Source organism: Anabrus simplex, chromosome 5 (genome assembly GCF_040414725.1).
Source record: "Anabrus simplex isolate iqAnaSimp1 chromosome 5, ASM4041472v1, whole genome shotgun sequence".
Lineage (NCBI taxonomy): Eukaryota > Metazoa > Arthropoda > Insecta > Orthoptera > Tettigoniidae > Anabrus > Anabrus simplex.
Window position 1 is genome coordinate 234,728,599 of NC_090269.1, and position 25,482 is coordinate 234,754,080.

Sequence of the window (25,482 nt, forward strand, 5' to 3'; positions counted from 1 at the left end):
TAGGGGATGGAATCTACACATGATACGCTTCTACTGCATACGGAGGAATGTTGGTTGTTTCGTGGTCGAGTCCTTCGTCACGTTAAGGAGCTGAGGAATGAACTTCGTCTTTTCCTTTTGGACAGTGGTCCAATATTCACAGCTCTGTTTCTAGATGAAACATAGCTTCTAGTACGGTGCCACTTGGCTGACGTATTTGAGAAAGTGAATGATCTTAACGTTTCACTTCAAGGACGCAATTTTAATATTATCTTTCTAAGTGAGAAAGTGGTTGCGTTTAACAGAAAACTTGAACTTTGGAAAACCCAGGTGAACAAAGGTAACTGTGTATGTTTTCTTGTCTCAATGAATTCCTGAAGGAACACGAGCTTGATTTTAGGTAAACTTAGTGGAATTGCCGTAGTGAATCCCGAAAACCTTCGTCAACAATTCACGGATAAATTTCCAGAAACCTCAGCTGAGTATGACTGCATTCGCAGTCTGTTCGATGCGAACGCAACAGTCCACTTGCCAAGTCATTTAAAAGTCACGAACTTTGAATATCTAATTAATGAAAGTGAAAAAGTGTATGATAAAATGAACAAATTTTTCACTTCCAATACCTGCACGAGCATTCGTTGTTTTTGGTAAGCAGGTTGTAATAGTTAACTTTCAACACCTTGGAATAATAAACATACACGAATTTTGTTTACAAAACTTGTTGAACTCTGATGTGTTCTAAAAATATTAAATCGCGCATTATTTATTTATTACTAGCCCTCCTGGTGGCGTTGAAGTCTAAATGGTCTGACACCGTAGTTAGCCGGTTCGAGCCCGGTTGGTCGAAAACAATTTCACCGTCAGAAGGTTGGCCGGCAGGGTAGGAGAAGTGGTGTAGAATTTCTAATCACTAGATTGCGTGCCAAAAGCCTGGATTAAATTCCAAACCTCTCCGCAGTGCTCATATGGAGTGAGGGCATATGACGCTGTTGACAGTGATTCGTCCGTCGGATGGGGATGTTAAGCCTTGAGCAGACCCCTTGGTGCTATTCGACAGGAGTAGGCTATGTTCCGGCACCGGGTTTCACCCTCTGCTTTCCTACTATCATATATCACGTCATTCATTTCATCTCATTAATTCCTCGGATGAGCTTGACATCAGGAAGGGCAGGCATCCAGTCATAAAAACCCGCCTCGACAGATTCATCTCACCTCATATCCGACCCCGTAGAGAAACTGAAGAAGGGTTAGACAAACAAGAACAACAACAACAACAACAACAAACATTATTTATTTCTTATTGCTATTGTTGTTAAATGTTTGTTTTTGTTGTTGTTGTTGCTGCTGCTGCTGCTGCTGCTGATGATGATGATGTAACTGGTAGTTGCAGTAAGTAGACAGAAGCAAATACTGTAGATCTCATGAGCCGCTTTTGTGCCAAGTAGCCTATAAGAAAGAATAAGGGAAGCGCTAGGTATTTCATGTTTCAGAAGGAGAGGGCCGTGGGGTGGCGGAGCGCGACAGAAAAGATTTGATGATCATTGCTCTATAGCATATCTGAGAAGTTTGTTTTCTTTACAACAGTTCATTTAATACTCCTTTCAGGCCATTCCTTTTCTGTTCAATTTCTAATCACTTACAAATGTTACATTTGGTTACTACCCTAATGCTATTGTCTTTGCTATTGCGTGTTTTTCAATTTTGCTGTATGGCGTGAAATTATTGTAAAAATTGCATGTGTCCAGACAATAGATTACATTAAACATTAACCCTCAAGCACACGCGCCAGATCTTAGGACGCAGACACACGCGTGGGGGTGCTTTCCACTCCACATATCATTGTATTGTAAAATATGAATTACTGTATTAATTAGAGATTTTAAGATGGATTATGTAAGAATGACTCTTTCGGCGGGGATCCAGCCACAAAGGTACAAGAGCGGGGAGAACACAGAAAAGTTATTTGTACATTTCACTAGGAAATAAAATGACCTGGGGTGGATTCCACCCCATACGCGTGTGTTTGAGGGTTAACCACCACCTAATCTGTGGTTTCCGGGATCATGTGAGATGGGTATTATGTTACGTATTGCTAAAAATTATAGAGAAGTGTTTTAAAAGAAGGATAAAGTAGTATCTAAATACAATACATTTTAATATAACTTTCAGTTTACTTACAGAAATCATTCCTCAGTTACCAATGCAGTCACTGACATAGGTAGTAAATTTAATTACCGAGAAAAGCTTTAGCTGGAAGTAAATTGGCTGTAGGAGATTTCATTGGTTTAAAAAAGGGCATGAAATACTAAATATCACAAAATCGCTTTAAACAAACTATATAAAATTGGAATACGAATAACTGCCCTGTTGCGGGTTCAAAGTTATCTTTCCAACCGACTTTAGTATGTATCAGTAAATGGAGTGAAAAGTTCTACATGGTCCTGTTTTCAGTCCTATTTTTTTCCCTTATCTACAGTACATTAATGACATAAGCAACTTGGAACTCAAAGGATGGCGATCATTGTTTGCAGAGTAATACAGGAGTTTTCTACATCAGCAGTAATATAAATCAAATGATACATCACATTCAAAATGGCATTCTACAACTATATCGGCAGCTGAGCATCAACAAGCTCTCCCTTATTCTGGGCAAAGCAGTCTTCGTAGTAGTTCACAAACCACTTAAGAAAATTACTCTTCGAAATAAATTAAAGGTTGATGAACTCTCCAACACTAGGGCTACTAATATTAAGCACTTAGGATTAACAATGGATCAACACCTATCCTAGATTGATCATATTCCTTTGTTGTGTAAGAAAGCTGCTCCTCTTGTTGGAATACTACATCGACTCAAAGGAATATTTCCTGCTGTACATTTAAGTATTTATTATGTACTTGTCCACTCCAACCTGACTTCTTTACCATGATCTGGTCACATAAACACAAAGGTAGTACTCAACCTATAGAAGTGCTGCCAGTTAGATCAATTCGTACAATTTATTCCTTGCACCTTGCATCCACGAATACCAACAAAACTCGTGTGTGAACTGACACATACTCTGTCACTCGCAGCACGTCCAAATCTTCTGATTGTGTTTAACATATTAAATAATCTCCCTCACTGCGATCCTGCCACAATATTAGCATATCACCTTAAAATTCCAAAAATATCGCCTATCTGGAGTTTAACATTTTCATGAAGAAAACTTACAATAACTTACCAAATTAAATCAAATCATTCTGAGCCTTTTCAAAGTCTGCTAAACTTTTCCCCTGGTCTGAATCAATTTACTAATATAAGCAACTAGAAATTAGTATTGATTATATTTTATGTATCAGTTTATGTCTGTGTTTGATTTATTTTATTTATCTAACAACCATTATGTTAAATGTACACTGTGTTGCCGTGTTAATTAATGTGAGCATTTGCTCGTTGGTGCCTATTAAATAAACGAATAAATAGTTTTCATGTTCTTGGATCAAAGAAGAACACTATGAGAAATGTCTCATGGAACTGGGCTCTTAGGATTATGCGCAACTGCACCTCCCGTAGCACCCAAATGTATTATCTCTTTTAGAGCTCAAAGTAATTCTTCTTGTGCGGCTTCCAGGAGGTTGATGAATATCAATCGTTATACCTGACACTGCCATATTAGAATACGAACATGTCACTTTATAACAGTAATTTTGCTATACGGTTCGAATCCCACTGTCGGCAGCCCTGAAGATAGTTTTCCGTGGTTTCCCATTTTCACACCAGGCAAATGCTGGGGCTGTACCTTACTTAAGGCCACGGCCGCTCCCTTGCTATTCCTAGGCCATTCCGGTCCCATCGTCGCCATAAGACCTATCTGTGTCGGTGCGACGTAAAGCAAATAGCAGAGAATTTTGCTATATGGAAGTGGGTAGGTGGGCAGTTAATCTTTGTGATACGTTCCTTTTTAATACTTTCAGCAGTGGAATTACTTGAGACTTCAAAATTGGTATATAATAATAATAATAATAATAATAATAATAATAATAATAATAATAATAATAATAATTGTACCGGGCGGTACACCTCCGCGCCGCTAGTTCAAATATTGCGCCAGTTGAAACTCCTCTACTGGAGAAAGCCTGAACTTTAACAAACTGTATTAACTCAACAATTTCTCCGAAGATGGCTCTGTGGGAATTTTGATGTGTTTTTGTTTGTCTTTGATCAAGAAGTGTGGACGTTCTCTACCAGATGTCTCTACCAAAAACTATGATAACGCACCCTGGTGTAAAGGAATGTACTCTCCTGAAGAAATATGGTATTCCTAAGTTTTGTTTTTACTAAATTTTGTTCTGTGGTTTGTGGCTTGGCAACAGTTATCCTTTCTTTCCGCCTGTTTTGAATTTAACCAATCACTAATTTCTGTAATTAATTTCTGACCTATAGTGTCTTTCTTTTTCGATGTTGATCTGTAACTTTTAGCTATCCAATAAAATTGAGGAGGTGTGTCTACTCATTCCTGAAAGGTCTCGAATTTTCCACGAGGGTATAAAAACTGCTGATTTTCTTGTCTCCGTGCCACTAGTATAACATATAATTCAGTGTGTAGATACGTAGCAGGGGGCGGGAAGCGCCTCTTTCTTCAAGCAGCAGTTCTTCTTGCTAGCTCAGCAGTTTAACTCTTGGGGAGGGTTCGAAACCTTTAGTATGTAACCTACCTTTTAAAATGTAAATTCCTTTTCTGTCTATGTAAAATCTACAAATTTCTTTCACTGTAAAGCGGGGATAGAGAGTGCTTTACCCTCTCGAATTCCCCTTCATTTTGAAACTGAAGTGACTACGCTTTCATAACCGTTTCTTCTTTTCCTTTATGTATTAAAGTTCTCATACGGGTCACCTCCCTAGCTTGGGATTAGCCCCTGCGTACTGGCCTAGAGCCACTTAGGTTTTAGAGGTGTATTTTGGAGTGCAAGTTCACGCCTCCAGTTCCTTCTGTACTTTGGGCCAGTAACTCATCCTGATGTTTGTTTTTTTATTTTGATGCAAAGGCCCTGTAGGTTGGGTATTAGATACCCCTGTTTCACTGTATGTGCGCCTTGAGGGCAGTTAGGAGTAAGGGTTGTTGTGGCCTTTGATAAGGCTGGTCAAAAGAACGAGAGCAGGTCAGCTCTTTCTGGTATTTTGGAAAGTGCCTCTAGGAGGCCTGACATTGTTAAGCGGGAGCAAGAGCTCCAGGTACTGAAGGAGTTTTCTGCCCTTTGTTGAATTGTGGGTGTGAGCTGGGAGCTCAGACTTTGGGGCTTGTAGCCCAGTATTGTAAAACTGCTGTTTACCTGATTTAACTGTTGTTATTTGTTGTACGCTCAAAATTCTATGTTATCATTGTTAAGTTTTGAAATTTTAATTCCTCTTTCGAACTTCTGTAGTTGAGACCTATTCCAACCCGCACCTTCTTTCACCTCTGCTGATCCACTAAAACACGGTAACAACAACAACAATAATAATAATAATAATAATAATAATAATAATAATAATAATAATAATAATAATAATAATAATAATAATAATAATAACTGTACCGGGGGCACACCTTCCCCATCTATTTAAACTGCGCGACTTCTCTAAGGCCATCTGTGCCAACGGACCTGAACTGGCAAACTTCCAAAGATTTCGTCGTCTACCGTTAGATGGCTAGACCATCGATTTGTAACTACTTGATAGAATAATGTTTACTTTGAATTTGGTAAACCTGGTTCTGAGTAATGGTGTTTTTAATGTACCAAAGTTGTCAACACTTCAGCCGGTTCCTCCTCGATTGTAATCTACGTATCAGATACTTGGAAATGTGTTCTCTAGCCAATTAAAACCGGGCGTGTGTACAGGAATCCAGTTTAACAGGAAAGAGTTCTGGGAGCTTCCCCTTATGGAACTATAAAAGCAGAGCACTTTAGGGCCGTCTTGTCTGAATTGCTCCAGTGATTGTAAGTGCGACTTGACCTAAGGGAGGCAGGGGCGAGGCCTGCGTGAGGAAGATCCAGCAGCACAAGGTAATGGCAGAATTTACCTGGACATGTGATAGCTACTGCGAGTAGTTTGAGGGAAAGGTTCCAATTTCTTTCCTTTTAATGCCATTTTGTAAAGTGGTTGTTTTCAGTGTATAATTTTCGGCAAGTTTGAGGACTCTGTTTTATTCCCTACTGGAAAATATGTAATGCAAGGGAACAAAGAGTGATTACCCTCTGTTGTTTACCATTCAACCTTGCATTGAGTGGCTCAAGTTTTAAAACTTCAAAACTTCGCAAATCTTGTCTCGGCCTTAAGGGTTCCTCCTTTAGTCAGACCATATAGTATAGGATTAGCCTCTGTATCATCGGGCCGTAAGCCCACTTAGGGTTTTAACAATTTCTATAAGGAGTGCTGGTGTTTCACCTCCTTGCCTTTTGTTTATGGCCGGTTAAGCGCAACCTGTTCTTTTTACGATTAAGGCCACGTAGTATGGGCAATTATGCCCCTATTTATTTATTTCAGAGTGTAAATATTCTTGTATTAGTTCCCTTCGGGAATAAGCCCACATCGGGGGAACTGTGTATGAACACTTTAATGTGAGGCCAACCGATAGGTTATCAGGTGGAATTGTAGTGCGCCATAAGAAACTGATGCCTCTGCGAGGCTAGGCTATGGTATATTTGGAGCGCAGACTCCTATGTAGTGTAAATAATCAGAGCAAATCCTGATCTTGTAAAAACTAATTTACTTGTCCGGAGCAATAATGCTTCTCCCCATGTAAACTAACTACTTGTTAAACTATCTTAAAATTCCTACTTCTAAGTCCCTGATATTGTTAGAGTTGACAAGCTCATTAATAACGTGTTCTATTGTCTGTTATTCATTCAGATTTTCTATCCATCAAAGAAGAAAAAAAAAGAGAAAGAAATGAAGTTCCAAATTTGTTATACTAAATGTTGCTCTAATAATTCTTTGTCCAACCACAAACCCAGGCGTTTCCTAATCCTCTGTGATCCACGGACACCTCCGTAATAATAATAATAATAATAATAATAATAATAATAATAATAATAATAATAATAATAATAATAATAATAATAATAATAATAATAATAATAATAATAATAATAATAATAATAATTGTACCGGAGGTACACCTGCCCCGTGCATTTAAAACTAGCGCCTTGTAGAAGGCCATCTATAACAGAAAATCTGAAACTCAATTCGGAAATAGTTTGAATATTTTTCTACCAATACCTCTACATCACTTAGATGCACCCTCAGGTGCGAGAATGAACATTTGATTTTTGAAGTCATTTTGTGTGTCAAGGTTTCCTAAACCGAATTGTTTATTGATTGTTTTTTGGTATTCTAAAGTTATCAATACTTCTATCTCTTCCCGCCAACTTAATATGTTAACCAATAAAAAAATTTGTACTTTTATTTAAGTAACCAAGCACTGTTTTTGATATTTATTTGATTGTCCAATGAAAATTGGGGTCGTGTCAGGGTTTCGATCCAGAGAAATGTGGAACTTTCCTCACCGCTATAAAAGCTGGGAGATTTCGGACCAAGTTGTGTTAGTGATCGGTCCAGTCTAGACGTTCAGAGTGTGCTCATAGAGAAGGTGGGGGCTGCCTCGTCCATCTCCGGAAGGCCCATCACCTCAAGGTAATGGCAGACCGTTTGTAAACATATAATAGTCTCAGAAAGATAGTTCGAGGGGAAAGTTTCAAATTTTTAGTAATGCAAATTTTATTTTCTCAAATGTAAATTTCAAACAAGTTTAAAGAACTTAACCGAACTTAGGGAACAAAGAGTGAGATACCCTCTTATATTCCCTCTCAACTTGATATTGAGGTGACTATGGTTTTGTAACCTTTAAATCTATCTCATATTTTGTAAGCTTTCTCTCCATCTAGTCACCTCCTTAGTTTAGGCTTAGCCTCTGTAATGTCGGGCCTTAAGCCCACATAGGGTTTTAGTATTTTCTTGTGAATTTCAAGGAGTGCAAGTGTTCGCCTTCTTACCTTTTGATTTTCGGCCAGTAACTTTAACCTTTCGTTTTTACCAAAGGCCACGTAGTATGGGCACTTGTTACCCTGTTAAAGTCAATTTCATTTTCTTTTAAGGTAAATCAGACTGTTGAGCATATAAGACAGTGTTTACTGTTTGGTTCTGTTAAATGTAGGTAGCTGCCTTAATAGGCCTGGAACATGTAATTTTGGAGGATAGTCTCCTAGGAAGCAATTGTGTAGAGCAAAGATGCTTGTCCTACTGACGTAAAAAGTCGGGAAAGTCCGTCTCCTTGGCTGTTGTTTGAAAGGAGCAGTAGTGCTCATGTAAAAATTGTAACTAGGGAGCTTCAAGCTCAGGTTGTTAATTGGTTGTTAGTTGACTATTCTGAATTTTCTAATATTGTTACAAAAGTTCACGAGCTACAGTAGACCTTGTGCCTGAATGTTATTATTTGCTGAGCAAAGTGTAAAGAAACAGAGCTCAAATTTTAAAGTTTTAAATTAATCCTTCGGTTTTTATCTATCCACCCATTCATGCCCGCACCTTCTTTCACCTCTGCTCACCACGGTATCCCCGGACAACAACAATAATAATAAATTAGGAAAAATGATGGGCGCCCTGTACCCTCTGGGGCCCGTAGAAGGTGTTATTCTGCCCTAATTGGTACACACAGTATGCTCACAATGAATGAAGACATGTTTTATTGCAAAAGTGTAGCAGCGAAAGGGATCGCGAGGGTCGCACAGATTGGATGAGTAGCGTCCGAGGGTCACGGTGATTGGATGATTGAGTCACGTGACAGGACATCCTCGTCACTGGTAACTCGGCCGGTAGATCTCTCTTCATGCAAATTGTTGTCTAGTGTCGGTGACGGGCGAGCACCCACTGGACGTGGTCATAGGTATCCTGTCCGGTAATTGGATAACTTACAACACAGTAGCTGTTAGGAAAGGCTTCCGCTTTGAGAGATCGCGTTTAAAGGGAAATAATAAGAACAATCGAATGACCTCAGCTACAGTGTACAGACATTTTAATGTGAGGGACTAACTAAGCTGGCTGTGCGTCAATTTCGACGTTCCGTTTTACTGTTCCAGATGGCAGAGTGAACTGGATCTCTGTTGGGCGATCTACGGCTGAGTTTCTAAACACCAAATGTGTCACCAGAGATATTTTACATGCCGACATATTACGACATGGAGTGATTAATGGACTTGTTTCCGCCATTCAAGTATCCGACTACCTCTACCTCAACCTCTAGGATACGGAAGCCATGGAAATCAACTCGAAATGCTCCATACCTCTTCACTCAGAACGATTGTAATCTTAAATTTGCGACTGAGATAGCGAGCGGTGTATACGTACTATTAGCTGGACGGGTTCGATCCTGGCTCAGTCTGGTGGTATTGAACGTGCACCCAGCCTCGTGTCATTAGATTTACTGGCTCGTAATAGAACTCCTCCGGAACGAAACTCCAGCACCTCGGCGTCTCCTAAAACTGCAGTAGCTGTTACATGGGCGTAAAACTATTATTATTATTATTATTATTATTATTATTATTATTATTATTATTATTATTATTATTATTTTTTTTTTGCTATGGGCTTTACGTCACACCGACACAGATAGGTCTTATGGCGACGATGGGATAGGAAAGGCCTAGGAGTTGGAAGGAAGCGGCCGTGGCCTTAATTAAGGTACAGCCCCAGCATTTGCCTGGTGTGAAAATGGGAAACCACGGAAAACCATTTTCAGGGCTGCCGATAGTGGGATTCGAACCTACTATCTCCCGGATGCAAGCTCACAGCCGCGCGCCTCTACGCGCACGGCCAACTCGCCCGGTATTATTATTATTATTATTATTATTATTATTATTATTATTATTATTATTATTATTATTATGTTATTTGCTTTACGTCCCACTAACTACTTTTACGGTTTTCGGAGACGCCGAGGTGCCGAAATTTTGTCCCGCAGGAGTTCTTTTACATGCCGGTAAATTTATCGACACGAGGCTGACGTATTTGAGCACCTTCAAATACCACCGGACTGAGCCAGGATCGAACTTACCAAGTTGGGGTTAGAAGGCCAGCGCCTCAACTGCCTGAGCCACTCAGCCCGGCATTATTATTATTATTATTATTATTATTATTATTATTATTATTATTATTATTATTATTAGTAGTAGTAGTAGTAGTAGTAGTAGTAGTAGTAGTAGTAGTAGTATTCAATCAATCAATCAATCAACATTATTATTATTTTTAAATAAACCAAACCCCAGGGCGCAAAAGCCTCGAAGGGCTATGGCCTACCAAGCGACCAATGCTCAGCCCGAAGGCCTGCAGATTATGAGGTGTCGTGTGATCAGCACATCAAGTAGGCTGAGTCCGGCTCCGTGGCTAAATTGTTAGCGTGACGGCCTTTGGTCACACGGGTCCCGGGTTCGATTCCCGTCAGGGTCGGGAATTTTAACCCTAATAGGTTAATTCCCCTGGCACGGGGGCTGGGTGTATGTGTCGTCTTCATCATCATTTCATCCTCATCACGGCGCGCAGGTTGCCTACGGGAGTCAAATCAAAAGACCTGCATCTGGCAAGCCTAACTTGTCCTCGGACACTCCCGGCACTAAAAGCCATACGCCATTTCATTTCATTTCATTTACGTAGGCTGAGTGAACCTCGAACCAGACCTCAGGTCCACGTAAAAATCCCTGACCTAGACGGTAATCGAATTCGGCGCCTCCGAGTAAGAAGCAAACACGCTACTCGCACACCGCGTCCTAGAAGGATAGCGCCAAAGTACAATAGTACCAAGTATTATTGTGCGGGCGAAAAATGAGAAATATAAACTACGATTTTTTACTCGTGTATGTTTATTGCAAAATACTTAAATTAAAATGTCAGGGGACTAGCCTAGTCGCCTAGTCCCCCTGTTCCTGGACATGTGTTCCTATTCAAAATGTTTCCTACTAGGTCCCCTCTAAAAGCTCTCCAAGTGTTTAGTTTAATGGGAATTTAGATACACCTTGTAGGTATGTACTGTATGTTTGTTCGAGTACCACGTAAAAACTTTTATGATGGGGTCTATTCGGCATATATTTTACAATTGTGTTACCTTAGATAATGGTTGATTGCACTATGAAATGGTTTCTTGTTGATGTTTTGAAAATGGTCAGCTTATATTTAGAAGTGTTTCAAACAAAATTTTGGTTCGAATCCCACTGTCGGCAGCCCTGAAGATGGTTTTCCGTGGTTTCCCATGTTCACACCAGACAAAGACTGGGGTGTACCGTAATTAAAGCCACTGTCGCTTCCTTCCCACTTCCAGCCCTTTCCTATCCCATCGTCGACATAACACCTATCAGTGTCGGTGCGACGAAAATCAAATTGTAAAAAGTCTTCACATTTAATTTTGAACACTTCATTTTCTAAATAGTTAACCATAACGGAGATTTCAATAATTCAAATAATAATAATAATAATAATAATAATAATAATAATAATAATAATAATAATAATAATAATAATGTTATTGACTTCACGTCCCTATAACTAGTTTTACGGTTGTCGGAGACGATGAGAAGCCGGAATTTTGTCCATCAGGAGTTCTTTTACGTGCCATTAAATTTACCGTCACAAGGCTGACGTATTTGAGTACCTTCAAATACCATCGGATTGAGCAAGGATCGAATTGCCAAGTTGAGGTCAGAAGACCAGTGCCTCACCGTCTTTCTGAATAAATCTCTCGATAACTGTGTCTGAGCCACTCAGCCCAGTTAATTCAAATATGTACTGGGCCAATGACCTCGCTGGATGCTTGGTCCCTTAAAAAAGATTCATCAACAGCACAACAATCAAAGGTTTACTGCCATGTCCATCAACTCTGGCCCCGTGGTTTAGGGGTAGCGAGACTGCGCCTTTATTCGGTTGCCCAGAGTGCGACTCAACGCCAGGTCAGGGATTTAAAAATCTGAATCTGAGGGCTAGTTCGAGGTCCACTTAGCCTACATGAGAACAACTGAAGAGTTATCTGATGGTAAGATAGCGGTCCCGGTCTAGAAAGCCAAGAATTTTGGCCGTGAGGATTCGTCGCATTGATCACGCGTTACATCGTACTGTAATCTGCAGGCTTCTGGACTGAGCAGCGGCCGCTTGGTAGACTCAGGATATCTTTTTCGTAAGTTAGAAGTAACAGACATTAAAGTAGTGAGAACAATTATTGGTACTATTCGGGAGATAGTAGGTTCGAACCCCACTGTCGGCAGCCCTGAAAATGGTTTTCCGTGGTTTCCCATTTTCACACCAGGCAAATGCTGGGGCTGTACCTTAATTAAGGCCACGGCCGCTTCCTTCCCACTCCTAGCCCTTCCCTGTCCCATCGTCGCCATAAGACCTATCTGTGTCGGTGCGACGTAAAGCAAAAATAGCAACAAAAAAAATATTGGTACAAACAGGTGGGAAGAATGGCAGGAGGGCACTGGAAATGAGGAGAGAAGAGCTGAGATAGGAATAAACTCCGTCGATAAAGCTGTACATATCAACTGATTTTGGCAGTGGGGTCATGTGTGGCGAATGGAGAAGGACAGGTTACCTGCAAGAATAATGGGCTGAGCCTTGGAGGGTAAGAGAAGTAGAGGGAGACAAGGTGACCATGATTAGACTCAGTTTTAAATGATTTACTTATAAGAGGTGTGATACTAAATGCCGGGTATATTCTGCCATGTTTTATTTCAACGTATTGACTTGAATATACACTGATCAGCCAGAACATTATGACCACCTACCTGCTATCGATATAAACCCGTCCAGGTGATAGCAGCGTCACCTGACGAGGAGTGACTCGTCAGACACACGCACGGTGCATGTAGTATCAGTAAGCGTGCTGTCCGTGGGTAGAATGGGGAAGGCGCGCGATCTATCTAAGTTTTGACCGAGGGCAGTTTGTGATGGCTCGGAGGCTCGGCACGAGCATTTCGGAAACTTCATGACTTGTCGGGTGTTCGAGGAGTGCTGTGGTGAGTGTCTTCAAAAAGTGGCGAAACCAAGGTGAAACAACGTCTACACGTCAAGGGGTTGGGCGGCCACCGCACATTACAGGTGTCGGACGTCGTAGGCTGGGCACACTGGTCAAACAGGACAGGTGGCAAACTGTGGCGGAACCAACATCAGACTTTAATTTTTAAAAGAATGGCGTATGGCTTTCAGTGCCGGGAGTGTCCGAGGACAACTTCGGCTCCCCAGATGCAGGTCTTTTGATTTGACACCCGTAGGCGACCTGCGCGTCGTGATGAGGATGAAATGTTGATGAAGACGGCACATACACCCAGCTCCCGCGCCAACGAAATTAACCAATTAAGGTTAAAATTTCCGACCCTGCGTGGAATCGAACCCGGGAACCCTGTGACCAAAGGTCAGCACGCTAACCATTTAACCATGGAGCCGGACATCAGACTTTAATGCTGGGCAGAGTACAAGTGTGTCTGAAAACGCAGTGCACCGAACACTCCTAAGGATGAACCTCCGCAGCCGACGACCCAAGCATGTGCAAATGTTAACACCACGACATCGGCAACTACGACTGAAATGGGCACGTGACCATCGTCACTGGACGTTGGCGCAGTGGCAGAGCGTTGCATTGTCTGATGAATTCCGATACCTTCTTCATCATGCCGATGGGAGGGTGTGAATCCGTCGTCTTCCAGGGGAACAGCTCCTTGACACCTGTACTGAGGGACGGAGACAGGATGGTGGCGGCTCAATTATGATCTGGGGAACATTCACGTGGGCATCCATGGATCCAGTGGATCCAGGCACCATGACGGCCGAGAAGTATCGTACACTGGTTGCAGACCACGTACACCCCTTCAGTGCGATCAATTTTCCCAACGGCAGTGGCATTTTTCGACAAAATAATACGCCATGTCACAAGGCCAGGAGTGTGATGGAGTGGTTGGAGGAACACAGTGACGAGTTGCAATTGATGTGCTGTCCCCCCAACTCTCCAGATATTGACCCGATCGAACACACCTGGGATGTGACTGAACGTGGTGTCAGAGCTCATCATCCCATTCCCAGAATTTTAGGGAGTTAGGTGACTTGTATGTGCAGATGCGGTGGCAACGCTCTCCAGCAACATACCAAGGCCTCACTGCTTCCATGCCAAGACGCGTCGCCGCTGTTATCCATGCCAAAGGTGGACATACCGGCTATTAGGTAGGTGTTCATAATGTTCTGGCTGATCAGTGTATATTAGCGAAATATTTTTTTAAAATCGCGTAACAGTTTTAAATGATTTGGTGTATCTTCATTTCTCGCTCAATCACAACTGAACTACTGAACCAATTGAGGTTAAAATTGGTATAGATATACCTCAGTTATTCATTTTAAATACAAGTTTATTCTAAATTGTCAATAATTAACCCTTTCTAAATGGCGACCATTAATATGTTGGTACTTACTGAAGTCGCGCATGTTTTATCCGCTACAACCAAAAAGAATGGGGAAAAAGTAAGACCTATCGCCAATTAAATCCCAGCGTGTGGACCTAAAATCGTTCTGTACAAAAATCGCCATATGCAATTCCTTTTTAACTGTAATGGTACTCCAAGAAATTCGGCTTTCATGCATTAAAGCACGCGTTGCAGAGCAGCAACGGCCGAGGACTGTTCGGCTGGTATTTGGCTGGTTCTCGGTAGGTCCCGCTAATTCAGACTGCACACCAGAGTGTGATAAGGCTGCTGCTTAACAATTACTCGTCAACGACGGTCAAGTTCTGCTAGCTTCAAATAAGTTCCAGTTTAGTCATCATCATCATCATCTGTTTACCCTCCAGGTTCGGTTTTTCCCTCGGACTTAGCGAGGGATCCCACCTCTACCGCCTCAAGGGCAGTGTCCTGGAGCTTCAGACTCTTGGTCGGGGGATACAACTGGGGAGTATGACCAGTACCTCGCCCAGGCGGCCTCACCTGCTATGCTGAACAGGGGCCTTGTGGAGGGATGGGAAGATTGGAAGGGATAGGCAAGGAAGAGGGAAGGAAGCGGCCGTGGCCTTAAGTTAGGTACCATCCCGTCATTCGCCTGGAGGAGAAGTGGGAAACCACGGAAAACCACTTCCAGGATGGCTGAGGTGGGAATCGAACCCACCTCTACTCAGTTGACCTCCCGAGGCTGAGTGGACCCCGTTCCAGCCCTCGTACCACTTTTCAAATTTCGTGGCAGAGCCGGGAATCGAACCCGGGCCTCCGGGGGTGGCAGCTAATCACGCTAACCACTACACCACAGAGGCGGACAGTTCCAGTTTAGTACCGTTGTTTAATATCATAAATGACGCCCAATGTGAGGCCAACAGAATCAGTAAAGTTACAAATGGCGACCAGTGTAGTTGCAGTAATATTAAATTAGAAACTTCCAGTTTATTCGTAATTATTTCAAAACATACTTTCAGATTTTTCGTATGTTTTGTTTTGTCGCTTTAAATGCGTCTTTATTAATGAACAGTAATCTGACATTTTCTTTAATCCAGCACTACCCTGATCGAGCTCACAGCGCATTTTGGACGTCTTCCTCCAAATTTATAAAATTTATTAACACAATACTAGTGTTTTCTTATTAGAAACAAGTCTGACAAATACATAAAGCATATAACAGTATTAGTTACACAGTTGTCTGACTCGTTGGCTGAATGGTCAGCGTACTGGCCTTCTGTTCAGAGGGTCCCGGGTTCGATTCCCGGCCGCGTCGGGGATTTTAACCTTCATTGGTTAATTTCAGTGGCCCGGGGACTGGGTGTTTGTTCTGTCCCCAACATCCCTGCAACTCACACTCCCCACATAACACTATCCTCCACCACATTAACACGCAGTTACCTACACATGGCAGATGCCGCCCACCCTCGTCGGAGGGTCTGCCTTACAAGGGCTGCACTCGGCTAGAAATAGCCACACGAAATTATTATTAGTTACACAGTTAGGCTTGATAGGCTTGATAAATCTAAAATGTCAGAGCAGTGGGTTCCAGGAGCATAGGCCTACTCCTCCCCCAATCCAATGGACGTTCGAGGGTTAAGCTGTTACGAAAATAGTGGTGGTGGTGGTGGTGGTGGTGGTGGTGGTTGTCGTGTTTGTCTTTTCAGGGTGCATGACTTCCCCATTTTAGTACGAAAGATAATGAATATTATTAACAAAATGAATCATAACATGGTTGATAACTCACTAGGACTTGAATGCTGTAATATTGCCATGTCGGATGAAATCAAAATGCGATGCCCAAAGCCCCTAACATGGATCAACAATAATAAAACAGTGATTGACTTGTGGGCTCCATCTCCTTCGCTGCCATTCATATCCGCTAGATGGCATTACTGCTGCAGTTGTACAAAAGCTAACCCATCAACGACGGGTACAATGGTTTAACTTCTCTCTTTTTCTTTTTTCAATTTGCTTTATGTCGTACCCACACACAGGTCTTATGGTGACGATGGGATAGGACATGACAAGGAGTGGGAAGGAAATGGCCGTGGCCTTAATTAAAGTACAGCCATTGCCTGTTGTGAAAATGGGAAACCACGAAAAACTATCTTCAGGGCCGCCGACAGCGAGTTCGAACCCACTATCGTCCGAATGCAAGCTCACAGCTGCGCGACCCTAACCGATCTTCTTCTTCTTCTGCTTCTGGTGCTGTCTCCCCACAGAAGCTTGGTTACTTGGCAGTTTTCTATTTTGTGTTTCTCGTATCACAGTTGCCATACTGTCGATGGCCATCCACTGTCGGAGGTTCTGCATCCACGTCAACCTTCTTCGCCCACGTCCATGTCTCCCTTCTATCTTGCGTTCTGTGATATTTTTAATCAGGCTGTATTTGCCTTTCGAAGACTAAGTTGATGTCAGTAGGTGAGAAAGTCAACAGTATTGAATATCATATTGGTGATACAAAGCTGGAACAGGAAGACAATTTCAAGTGTTTAGGGTGTGTGTTCTCCCAGGATGGCAATATAGTGAGATTGAATCAAGGTGCAGTAATGCTAATGCAGTGAGCTCGCAGTTGCGATCAACGAAGCCAGGTCCCGGACGAAACTATCTTTACATCGGTCTGTTTTCAGACCAACTTTGCTTTACGGGAGCGAAAGCTGGGTGGACTCAGGATATCTTATTCATAAGATAGAAGTAACAGACATGAAAGTAGCGACAATGATTGCTGGTACAAACAGGTGGGAACAATGGCAGGAGGGTACCCGGAATGAGGAGATAAAGGCCAATTTAGGAGTGAACTTCATGGATGAAGCTGTACGCATAAACCGTCTTCGGTGGTGAGGTCATGTGAGGCGAATGGAGGAGGATAGTTACCTAGGATTACAATGGACTCTGTTATGGAGGGTAATAGAAGTAGAGGGAGTCCAAGACGACGATGGTTAGACACAGTTCCTAACGATTTAAAGATAAGAGGTATAGAACTAAATGAGGCGACAGCACTAGTTGCAAATAGAGGATTGTGGTGACGTTAAGTAAATTCACAGAGGCTTGCAGGCTAAACGCTGAAAGGCATAATGGCCTATAATGTCGTCGATGTATGTATGTATGTATGTATGTATGTATGTATGTATGTATGTATGTATGTATGTATGTATGTATGTATGTATGTATGTATGTATGTATGTATGTATGTATTTGCCATTTCGGAAGATGTGACAAAAATACGCTGCTTTCCTGCGTTTAGTGAGGGTTAAAACTTCACATGATTTCCTGGCTAGACTGAATATTTCCTCGTTCATGACGTGGTCTACCCATAGGATCTCCATCCTCTGTCATACATCCACATTTCGAAGGCCTTTAGTCAGGTCATTGACGAAGCCTTCGACACCGTAAAGCAGCGCTGGTAACACGTAATACTTCACAACATGCTAACAAGTCTGGAATCGAAAGTCACGGTCGTGCACAAGATGTTTTAATTTAAAACACTGAAAAAGACCTAGTAGAATTAAAAATGACAGAAAATTCACTATTCGATCGAATAGCTAAAGTAATAACGGAAGACGAAAATATAAGATTCCAAGACAAATCTACATTAAAAGCCCAAGCTATTATCTCGGAAGATGAGAGGAAAGGAAGATCAGAAAGAATGAAGAAATACTAAGTACTAAGAAAAGAACAACACGCAGAGAAATGATTGATTCAACGTATCCCAAAGAGGGTGAAACGAAAGAAGAAGAATAAGTTATTGTATAAACATTTAAGTGGTATTTATAAAACATTAGTTCTGAACAAAAAATCCTCAAAACTGTATGTAAGCCTGGGACTCACACCAAGCATAAGAACTCACCTGGTTTCCGAAGACGCCGATCGAGCAGGCCGACGACACTTGATGAGGACCAAACCATACTGCTGCCAACCTGGCGGGCACACTCAAGATACAGACTTGGGATATGGCCACTATGGTCTGTCCGAGGAAGCCGACCCAGAACCTATCTGGGGCCACGGACAGAACTTTGATCCACGCTCCCACGCAGGTCCCCAGAGCTCCTAGCGTAGTGGTTACCCGCAGACCCTGCAAAAACACAGTGAACGATAATCCAACGATAAATATGATCACAGACATGCACTGATTTAATTACTGGGTTGTCTGGTTGAAATGAGGCCCGTAAATTAAAGATGAAGGATATTGGCATGTAATTAGCAGTGAGATGCACGAAAATGCAGAGAGTAAGCGCTTGTGTCCGTAGCGAACATGACTGAAAGGCCACAAAAGCAACGTCCATATACACAGGTCTGGTCACGCTCCCAGAATTCTTTGCGGCAGCGGCCATTTTGGGACCAAAGCTCTCTACTTGCTGTCGTCTGCGTGTTATCCAATGCAATGGAATTCAAGTTATAATGGGTTATTATGTCGCTGCAAATTGTAAAAAGTCATGCATCTAAAGGAACCAGATTATTTAGATTCCCGACAGATAAGAATAGGAGGGCAAAATGAGTGCAGAATTGCCGACGTGATAACTGGACGCCAACAGAACATTTACAGATGTGTGGGGTTAGTAAGTTTTAACTTTTGCTAGAAAAAATGAAGGAAGAAAATTGTCTGTCAAACTATTTTTACTGGTCATATCTTGATTATAATCTTTTCCGGCAACATCAATTTGAAGAATGTCAATTCGAAGTTGAGAGAGCAGATGGAAGGAAGCTGCTCTTCGACGTTCTTAACTCCCCGAAATTTTTCTTGTGCGTCTCGAAGGCCATGAATGCCCTTGGAGGAGTGGAAGGTAAAGGCTTCCACCATTGTTAACCTCGGCACGTGATGGGGGTAGAATGGTTAGTTTTACGCCCGGCCGCCTTTGCCCCCAGGAATTAACCTGATACTCATTTTTAGTGTAGGATGAGTGAACCTCAGGGCCATATGCACCTCCGGAAGTGGAAATTTCTTAAATTTTACGACTTCCTGACGGGGATTCGAACCCACGTCCTTCCGGGCGAACCGAGCACGCCTTTACCGCCTCGGCCAGGCAGCCCCTTGAATAGGAAATAGAACTGGTAAAATAAAGGCTTTATGATGTTAATTGAAAAATGTAATTATTACTCAGACAATTGTAAGTCTACTCATAAATCTTAATGATAAAGAGAAAGACGCCCATCATATCGCTTTGTATCGGATTGATTTTACAGGGTTATAGGTACATTAGAAAAACATTAAAAACATACCGTACACAATTGCAGGTCTAATTAAAAATGTGTTTCAATATATCAAATGTAGGCCTATATAACAGTAAGCTCGTGTCCTCATCCCGAGGTGGTGCAGTCCTAATGGAGGTGAGCTGTAAGTACTATTTCAACAACATACCAGCCCTCCTGCCATTCTTAAATTTCTGACAGGGCCGGGAATCGAGCTTGGACGCCGAGGGTAGAAGCTAGTAACACTATCCATTACGCTGCGGAGGCGGACACGATATTATAATGTATCGCAGTTTTCTAATATTTGCACGTTTTCCTGTTACTGTGAATGTTGCCTCAATTGCTGGCTATCATATGTATTGTAAATGTTGTTTTAGGCATTAACCTATATGTAATTATTATTTCATTTTAAACGTCCACACTTCTTTGATCGTTATATTACTTTGTTCTTGGTTAGGTACCCTGAATTAGGCCTAGTGGCTGAAAAAGTTAATATGTTAATTTTGTCATTTAGTCTGTTTTTAATTCCATTGAAAATGTTCATAATATATGAAGTCCAAGTTCTTATAGACGACAAAATAGATATCTTACCATTATTTCACAATTCGCAGGTTATAGGCAAACTATTAATTACATGTAACCCGAGACAAATAAAACTAATTTTAACAGCTTTTATGTTCTTAAATGCATTCTTAAAATCCGAAACTCGCCCATATGCATCATGGAAATGCTTGTAGGGAACGTCTACACTGAGTCCCAAAATGGCCGCTCCATAAGTAACATTCGTGTCCTGACCTGTGTACATAGACTTTGCATAAAAGCGCTGGGTAGTGCTGCCACGCGGTGCAGGGAGGAGAAATGTAACTTACATTCACTGGTACTATAGTTCTTACTAACACTCGTTCCGCTCCGGCTGGAACATAAACATCTCAAACTGAACGATTTCAGCTTCGACTATAGCACATTTGGTGCAGATGTTCTTGGTTTAGGACGGACGGGGAAGCAGGAACTTTCCTCCTAATAGGGGAGGTGCTAGAATTTAGAGCAAAGCTTGCCCCATTGTTCAGTTAACTACAGACCTTAATGCTGTTAACATAATTTACGAATACTGCGCTAGTTACGACCCGTTATGATCGGTAGCAGAGAATTGGCAATGGTGCTTCACACTGCTGCTATTCCGTTTGCCACTTGTTCCTTTCCGGTCCAGCAAGGAGGTTACATAAGTACCAAATCCTCGAGTGAGCTCAACCTCACCCGTTGTCATGTTCACAGGGACCCGCCATCATAAGATTGAAATTTTGCATCTAGACTTTCTTTACTGGAGATGTTTGTGAGGTCTGCCTCTTGGCAGGAGAGAATGTTTTTTAACATAGATTTATGTTCCACGACAATCGGTACATGGATAGAAAAAATGTAAGGCACTTTTAGTGTTTGGATAGAACGCGTATATCAATAAGAGTGTTCAACTTACGATTTTTAATGCAGTGGCGGCTCATGCTGAATTATGTTGGTGGTTCTGCTCTGTGAAGCCCAGTCAATTGCAGTAAGTGTAACAGACATATTTAAATTAGTACTGCATACGGGAAGTGCCAGGTGTGCATCCGTCCTCCAACTCCGCGAAACGCTTTACTCCATGCTCTATCAGTGTGAAGTTCCCGAAAACGCACAAAAAAAAAAAAAAAAAAAAAAATACTGGTAGACGTACATCTCAATTTGTAAGACCCCGATTTCGAGGGACATCGACGATAGGCCTATAAATAACTGACTTGTAAAAAAAACAACAATTAAAAAGTTACAAAAAATAAAGCCTCTCTTCCGCTTATGGAAAAAATGTTGCTCTAGTATCGACACACTCATATACTCCATGTTCATAAAAACCAGAACACCTTGAAAGACTAGAAAGAAGTATGTTCTGAATAACTGATAAGCATTTGAAACATGCCAGCCCTCAGGTTCAAGATCCACATCGATATCTCGGCGCATCACCACCGACTGGTAAAATGTGCCGTGGCTCTCGTTGTCGCTATAAACCGAAGGTAATGGATCAATGTGACTTGAGCAGACGTGCAGGATGCCTCGCAGACGTGTGCGAGAACCGTACCGTCAAATGACTGACTTTGAAAGAGGGCGCTTTATTAGCATGAGGGAACGTGATGCATCCATCAGAGAAATTGCTGCTCGTGTGGGACGAAGTGTGTTGTCAGTGCAACGGGTGTGTACAGAATGGTTCACAGAATGACGTAGAACACGGCGAGATTGACACCTTATCCGAATGGCACTGCAGGACAGATCTGTGTCCTCCTCGGCTCCGGCGCAATAGTGAAACAGTGTAACACATCGTACACTATCAGGAGTGAGAGTCCGTCGCCGTTTATTACGGTCTGGGTAACCGGCGCTTCGTCCACTTCTTCGCCTACCATTGACTAATGTGCATAAACATGTTAGACTGCAATGGTGTACGGAACGGCGTCACTGGGGACATGAATGGCATCAGATAGTGTTTTCGGACGAATCCAGGTTCTGTTTGTTTGAAAATGATGGCCGCATTTTGGTTCGCCGTAGACAGGGAGAGAGGCATCACATTGACTGCATTCGCACATTACATACAGCGCCAACTCAAGGTCTTATGGTGTGGGGTTCTTTTGGGTACAACCAAAAATACCAGTTGGTGCGTGTCCAGGGCACTGTGAACAGTTTGACCTACGTGAATGACATCCTGCGACCCGTGTCCATACCCTTTCTGCACCACACTCCATACGCCATATTTCAGCAGGACAATGCGCGACCACATGTTGCTGGACGAACACACGCATTCTTGTTGTCACAGGATGTCAGATTGTTGTCCTGGCCCACCCGATCACCGGACTTGTCGCCATTCGAAAATGTGTGGGATATGGTGAAACGACGGGTGCGGCGCTGTGACCCAATGCCAACCACCAAAGATGGCTATTCCCCAGGACGCCAGTCGCGGCTTATACGCGTCGATGCCAACATGCATGGAACATGTTATCACTACCCATGGAAGACCCAGTGCCTACTAGGCAACAGGACACACGCTGAACGTAGGTCATTGAAATGCTAATCGTTTCTGCAGAACATGCTGATGAACATGTCCTGTGAATATGAACTTCCTATCTCTAGTATGTCAAGGTGTTCTGTTTATATGAGCATGCGTGTATTTACAGAGGTTCCGAGAGCTGCATACATCTTTGGGAGCTGGCTTTCTTAATGGAGGGGGGTACACCATCTGATGGTAGTAACGTTCCTGTTTTCATTTTCATGAATACCTACTGCAACTCGTAAGACTTCACTACCACTACGGACAAGCATATTCATGATTACTTGTAGGTCTAAGAACTCGCTCATTCGCTTCGTACGAGAGAGAATGATTTCGTTCGTTGGATAGAATTATGATTAAGTCCTGGACATTTACACAAAAGAGAGAAATATACATGTCCCCAATCTTAAAGTACGCTGCTTGAAGACATAACATGAACTGTAAATTGACTTTGTGTTACTTAATCACAACCGACATCCTCTTTTATCATGCATTTCACCCGTATTTAAGCTTTAGGCTTTCTACTGAACAGAAGCATTGCAACTATACTGTATTATCTGAGAATGTTGACATGTAAGAATTTTATGCCATATCAATATCCACACAGTTTTAATAGTTCTCTACTTACACTGATGAGTACAGTGGTGGGAGCTTTTTGCGAAACAGCTGAGTGATTCTCTCACAGACGGTGGCGCTGGTGCTACCTCTAGTATATTACTGTATTTACTAACACTATGTCCGGCTCCATGGCTAAATGGTTAGCGTTCAGGCCTTTGGTCCTAGGGGTCCCGGGTTTGATCCCCGGCACGATCGGGAATTTTAATCATAATTTGTTAATTCCGCTGGCGCTAGGGCTGGGTGTAGGCCTATGTGTCGTCTTTATCATCATTTCATCCTCATCACAACGCACAGGTTGCATACGGGCGTCAAATAAAAAGACCTGCATCTGGCGAGCCGAACTTGTCCTCGGACACTCCTGGCACTAAAAACCATACGCCATCTCATTTTCTTACTAACTCTATGACCTCAGCGACACACATGCTAGTAGGCCAGTCGTACTGCAAGGCGTGCAGTTCCTACAGAACTTTAATCTGTGTGTGGAGGCTCATCTCGAGAACCACTCAACCAGTTTCAGTAATTCTTTCGCCATTACAAGGCTTATTTATTCCAGGTTGTAATAGTTTATGTATAATTATGCTACCTTATCAAGGAAGCAGGTAGTTTAATAAGTAGAGAATAGTTTTTAAAATGTGCGCCCGGGGCTCTTAAAAGCGAATACGCTTCCTGAACTGCTAGAACTAATAAACTGGATCCCGTAACGTCCAAATATAATTCAGTTTTTTATAGGAAAGTTCCTATGAAATCTATTGCTGAGTTTTTAATTAATCTTGTCAGGTAAATACCAAATGTGTCCGCCTCTATGATGTAATGATTAGTATGATTAGCTGCCACCTTTGGTGGTTCGGGTTCGATTCCCGGTTCTGCCACGGAATTTAAGAAGTGGTGCGAGGGCTGCAACGAGGTCCAGTCAGCCTCGGGAGGTCAACAGAGTAGAGTGGTGTTCGATTCCGACCTCAGTGGTTTTTGCGTAGTTTCCCCACTTCTCCTCCAGGAAAATGCCGGGATGGTACCTAACTGAAGGTCGCAGCTGCTTCCTTCCATCTTTCTTATCTATCATTTGCGATTTTCCCATCCTCCCACAAGGGCCCTGTTCAGCATAGCAGGTGAAGTCGCCTGGACGAGGTACTGGTCCTCCTTCCCAGTTGTACCCCCGACCCAAAGTCTCACTTACTAGGACACTCTGGCTGAGTCTGAGAGAAAAACCAACCATGGAGGGTAAACGATTAAGCAAGAAAAAAGATCAGTAATTTCGAGTACGAAAATTTAACATAATGATCTGCAACTTAGATTGTTGGGGTTGCTTATGTGTTCTTGAGAGCTGTCGTTTTTGTCTGTGTCATTGGAATCACGTTTAAGTAATTTTACTGTGGGTCACGCAGCTCATGAAAATTTTTCGAATCTGTAGTTGTTAGTGAAGGGCTACAAGGAATCCTTGCAATTTGATGAATATGAGGTATTAATATTCGTAGCTTCGTGATGTTATTTTAATTCTATCAATCCCTTTTGACTGTGTCAAAGTGGCGAATACGCCACGTTCGCGTATTTGCCGTAGCTGTTCAGCTTGTGATTACGAAGGCCTTGCTGAGAACTAACCAACATGCAACATTTCGATACTTCGTAATAATGAGGGTAGTTAACCAGCTGATGATCCTCAACGTTGAGTATTCAGTGGATTATTTATTGAAAATGCGCTGGAAATGTCGACAAATAATGCATATTGAAAGAATGAACACGAATTTTGTTCAAATTTGAATATTTTAATCTATCCATATTAGGCAGATTATGATGGAGATCTACTAAAAGGCACCAAATGGTTACTTTGTAATGAATATTTGTTGAAATATATCATTATACAGTATCAGTCTTCAGAACAGTGTGTTGTAACCTCAGACTGTTCTACTTTTTACGTTACGGTGCTGTAATTAAACAATGTAGCAAAGTTTAGAGAGCAGACAACATACCCAAGCGTTTTCCTACAAAACTAAAGCCCTTAAATAAAACTATATAGCTAAACCTGCTACTGTCGCTCACCAATTGTAAGGAAAAGGGAAGATGACTGGATAGGAATCAGATTAGGATATAGGGCCTATTAGAATTTATTTTCATTTTCCCCATCTAAAGAAAACTGGTGGAGATGGTAGTGGTGATTGTTCTTTCAAGGGGATATACCA

The 25,482-nt window shown here is 42.1% G+C and overlaps 1 protein-coding gene across 1 annotated transcript in view; it reads right to left on the reverse strand.

Annotated features, from left to right (window-relative positions):
* HisT (Histamine transporter) overlaps positions 1–25,482 on the reverse strand; it is a 213,956-nt gene that overhangs the window by 56,694 nt on the left and 131,780 nt on the right. The window contains exon 2 of the mRNA XM_067148470.2: positions 18,293–18,517. Within this exon, the coding sequence (XP_067004571.1) occupies positions 18,293–18,517 (225 nt within the window). The remainder of the gene's footprint in view (positions 1–18,292; positions 18,518–25,482) is intronic.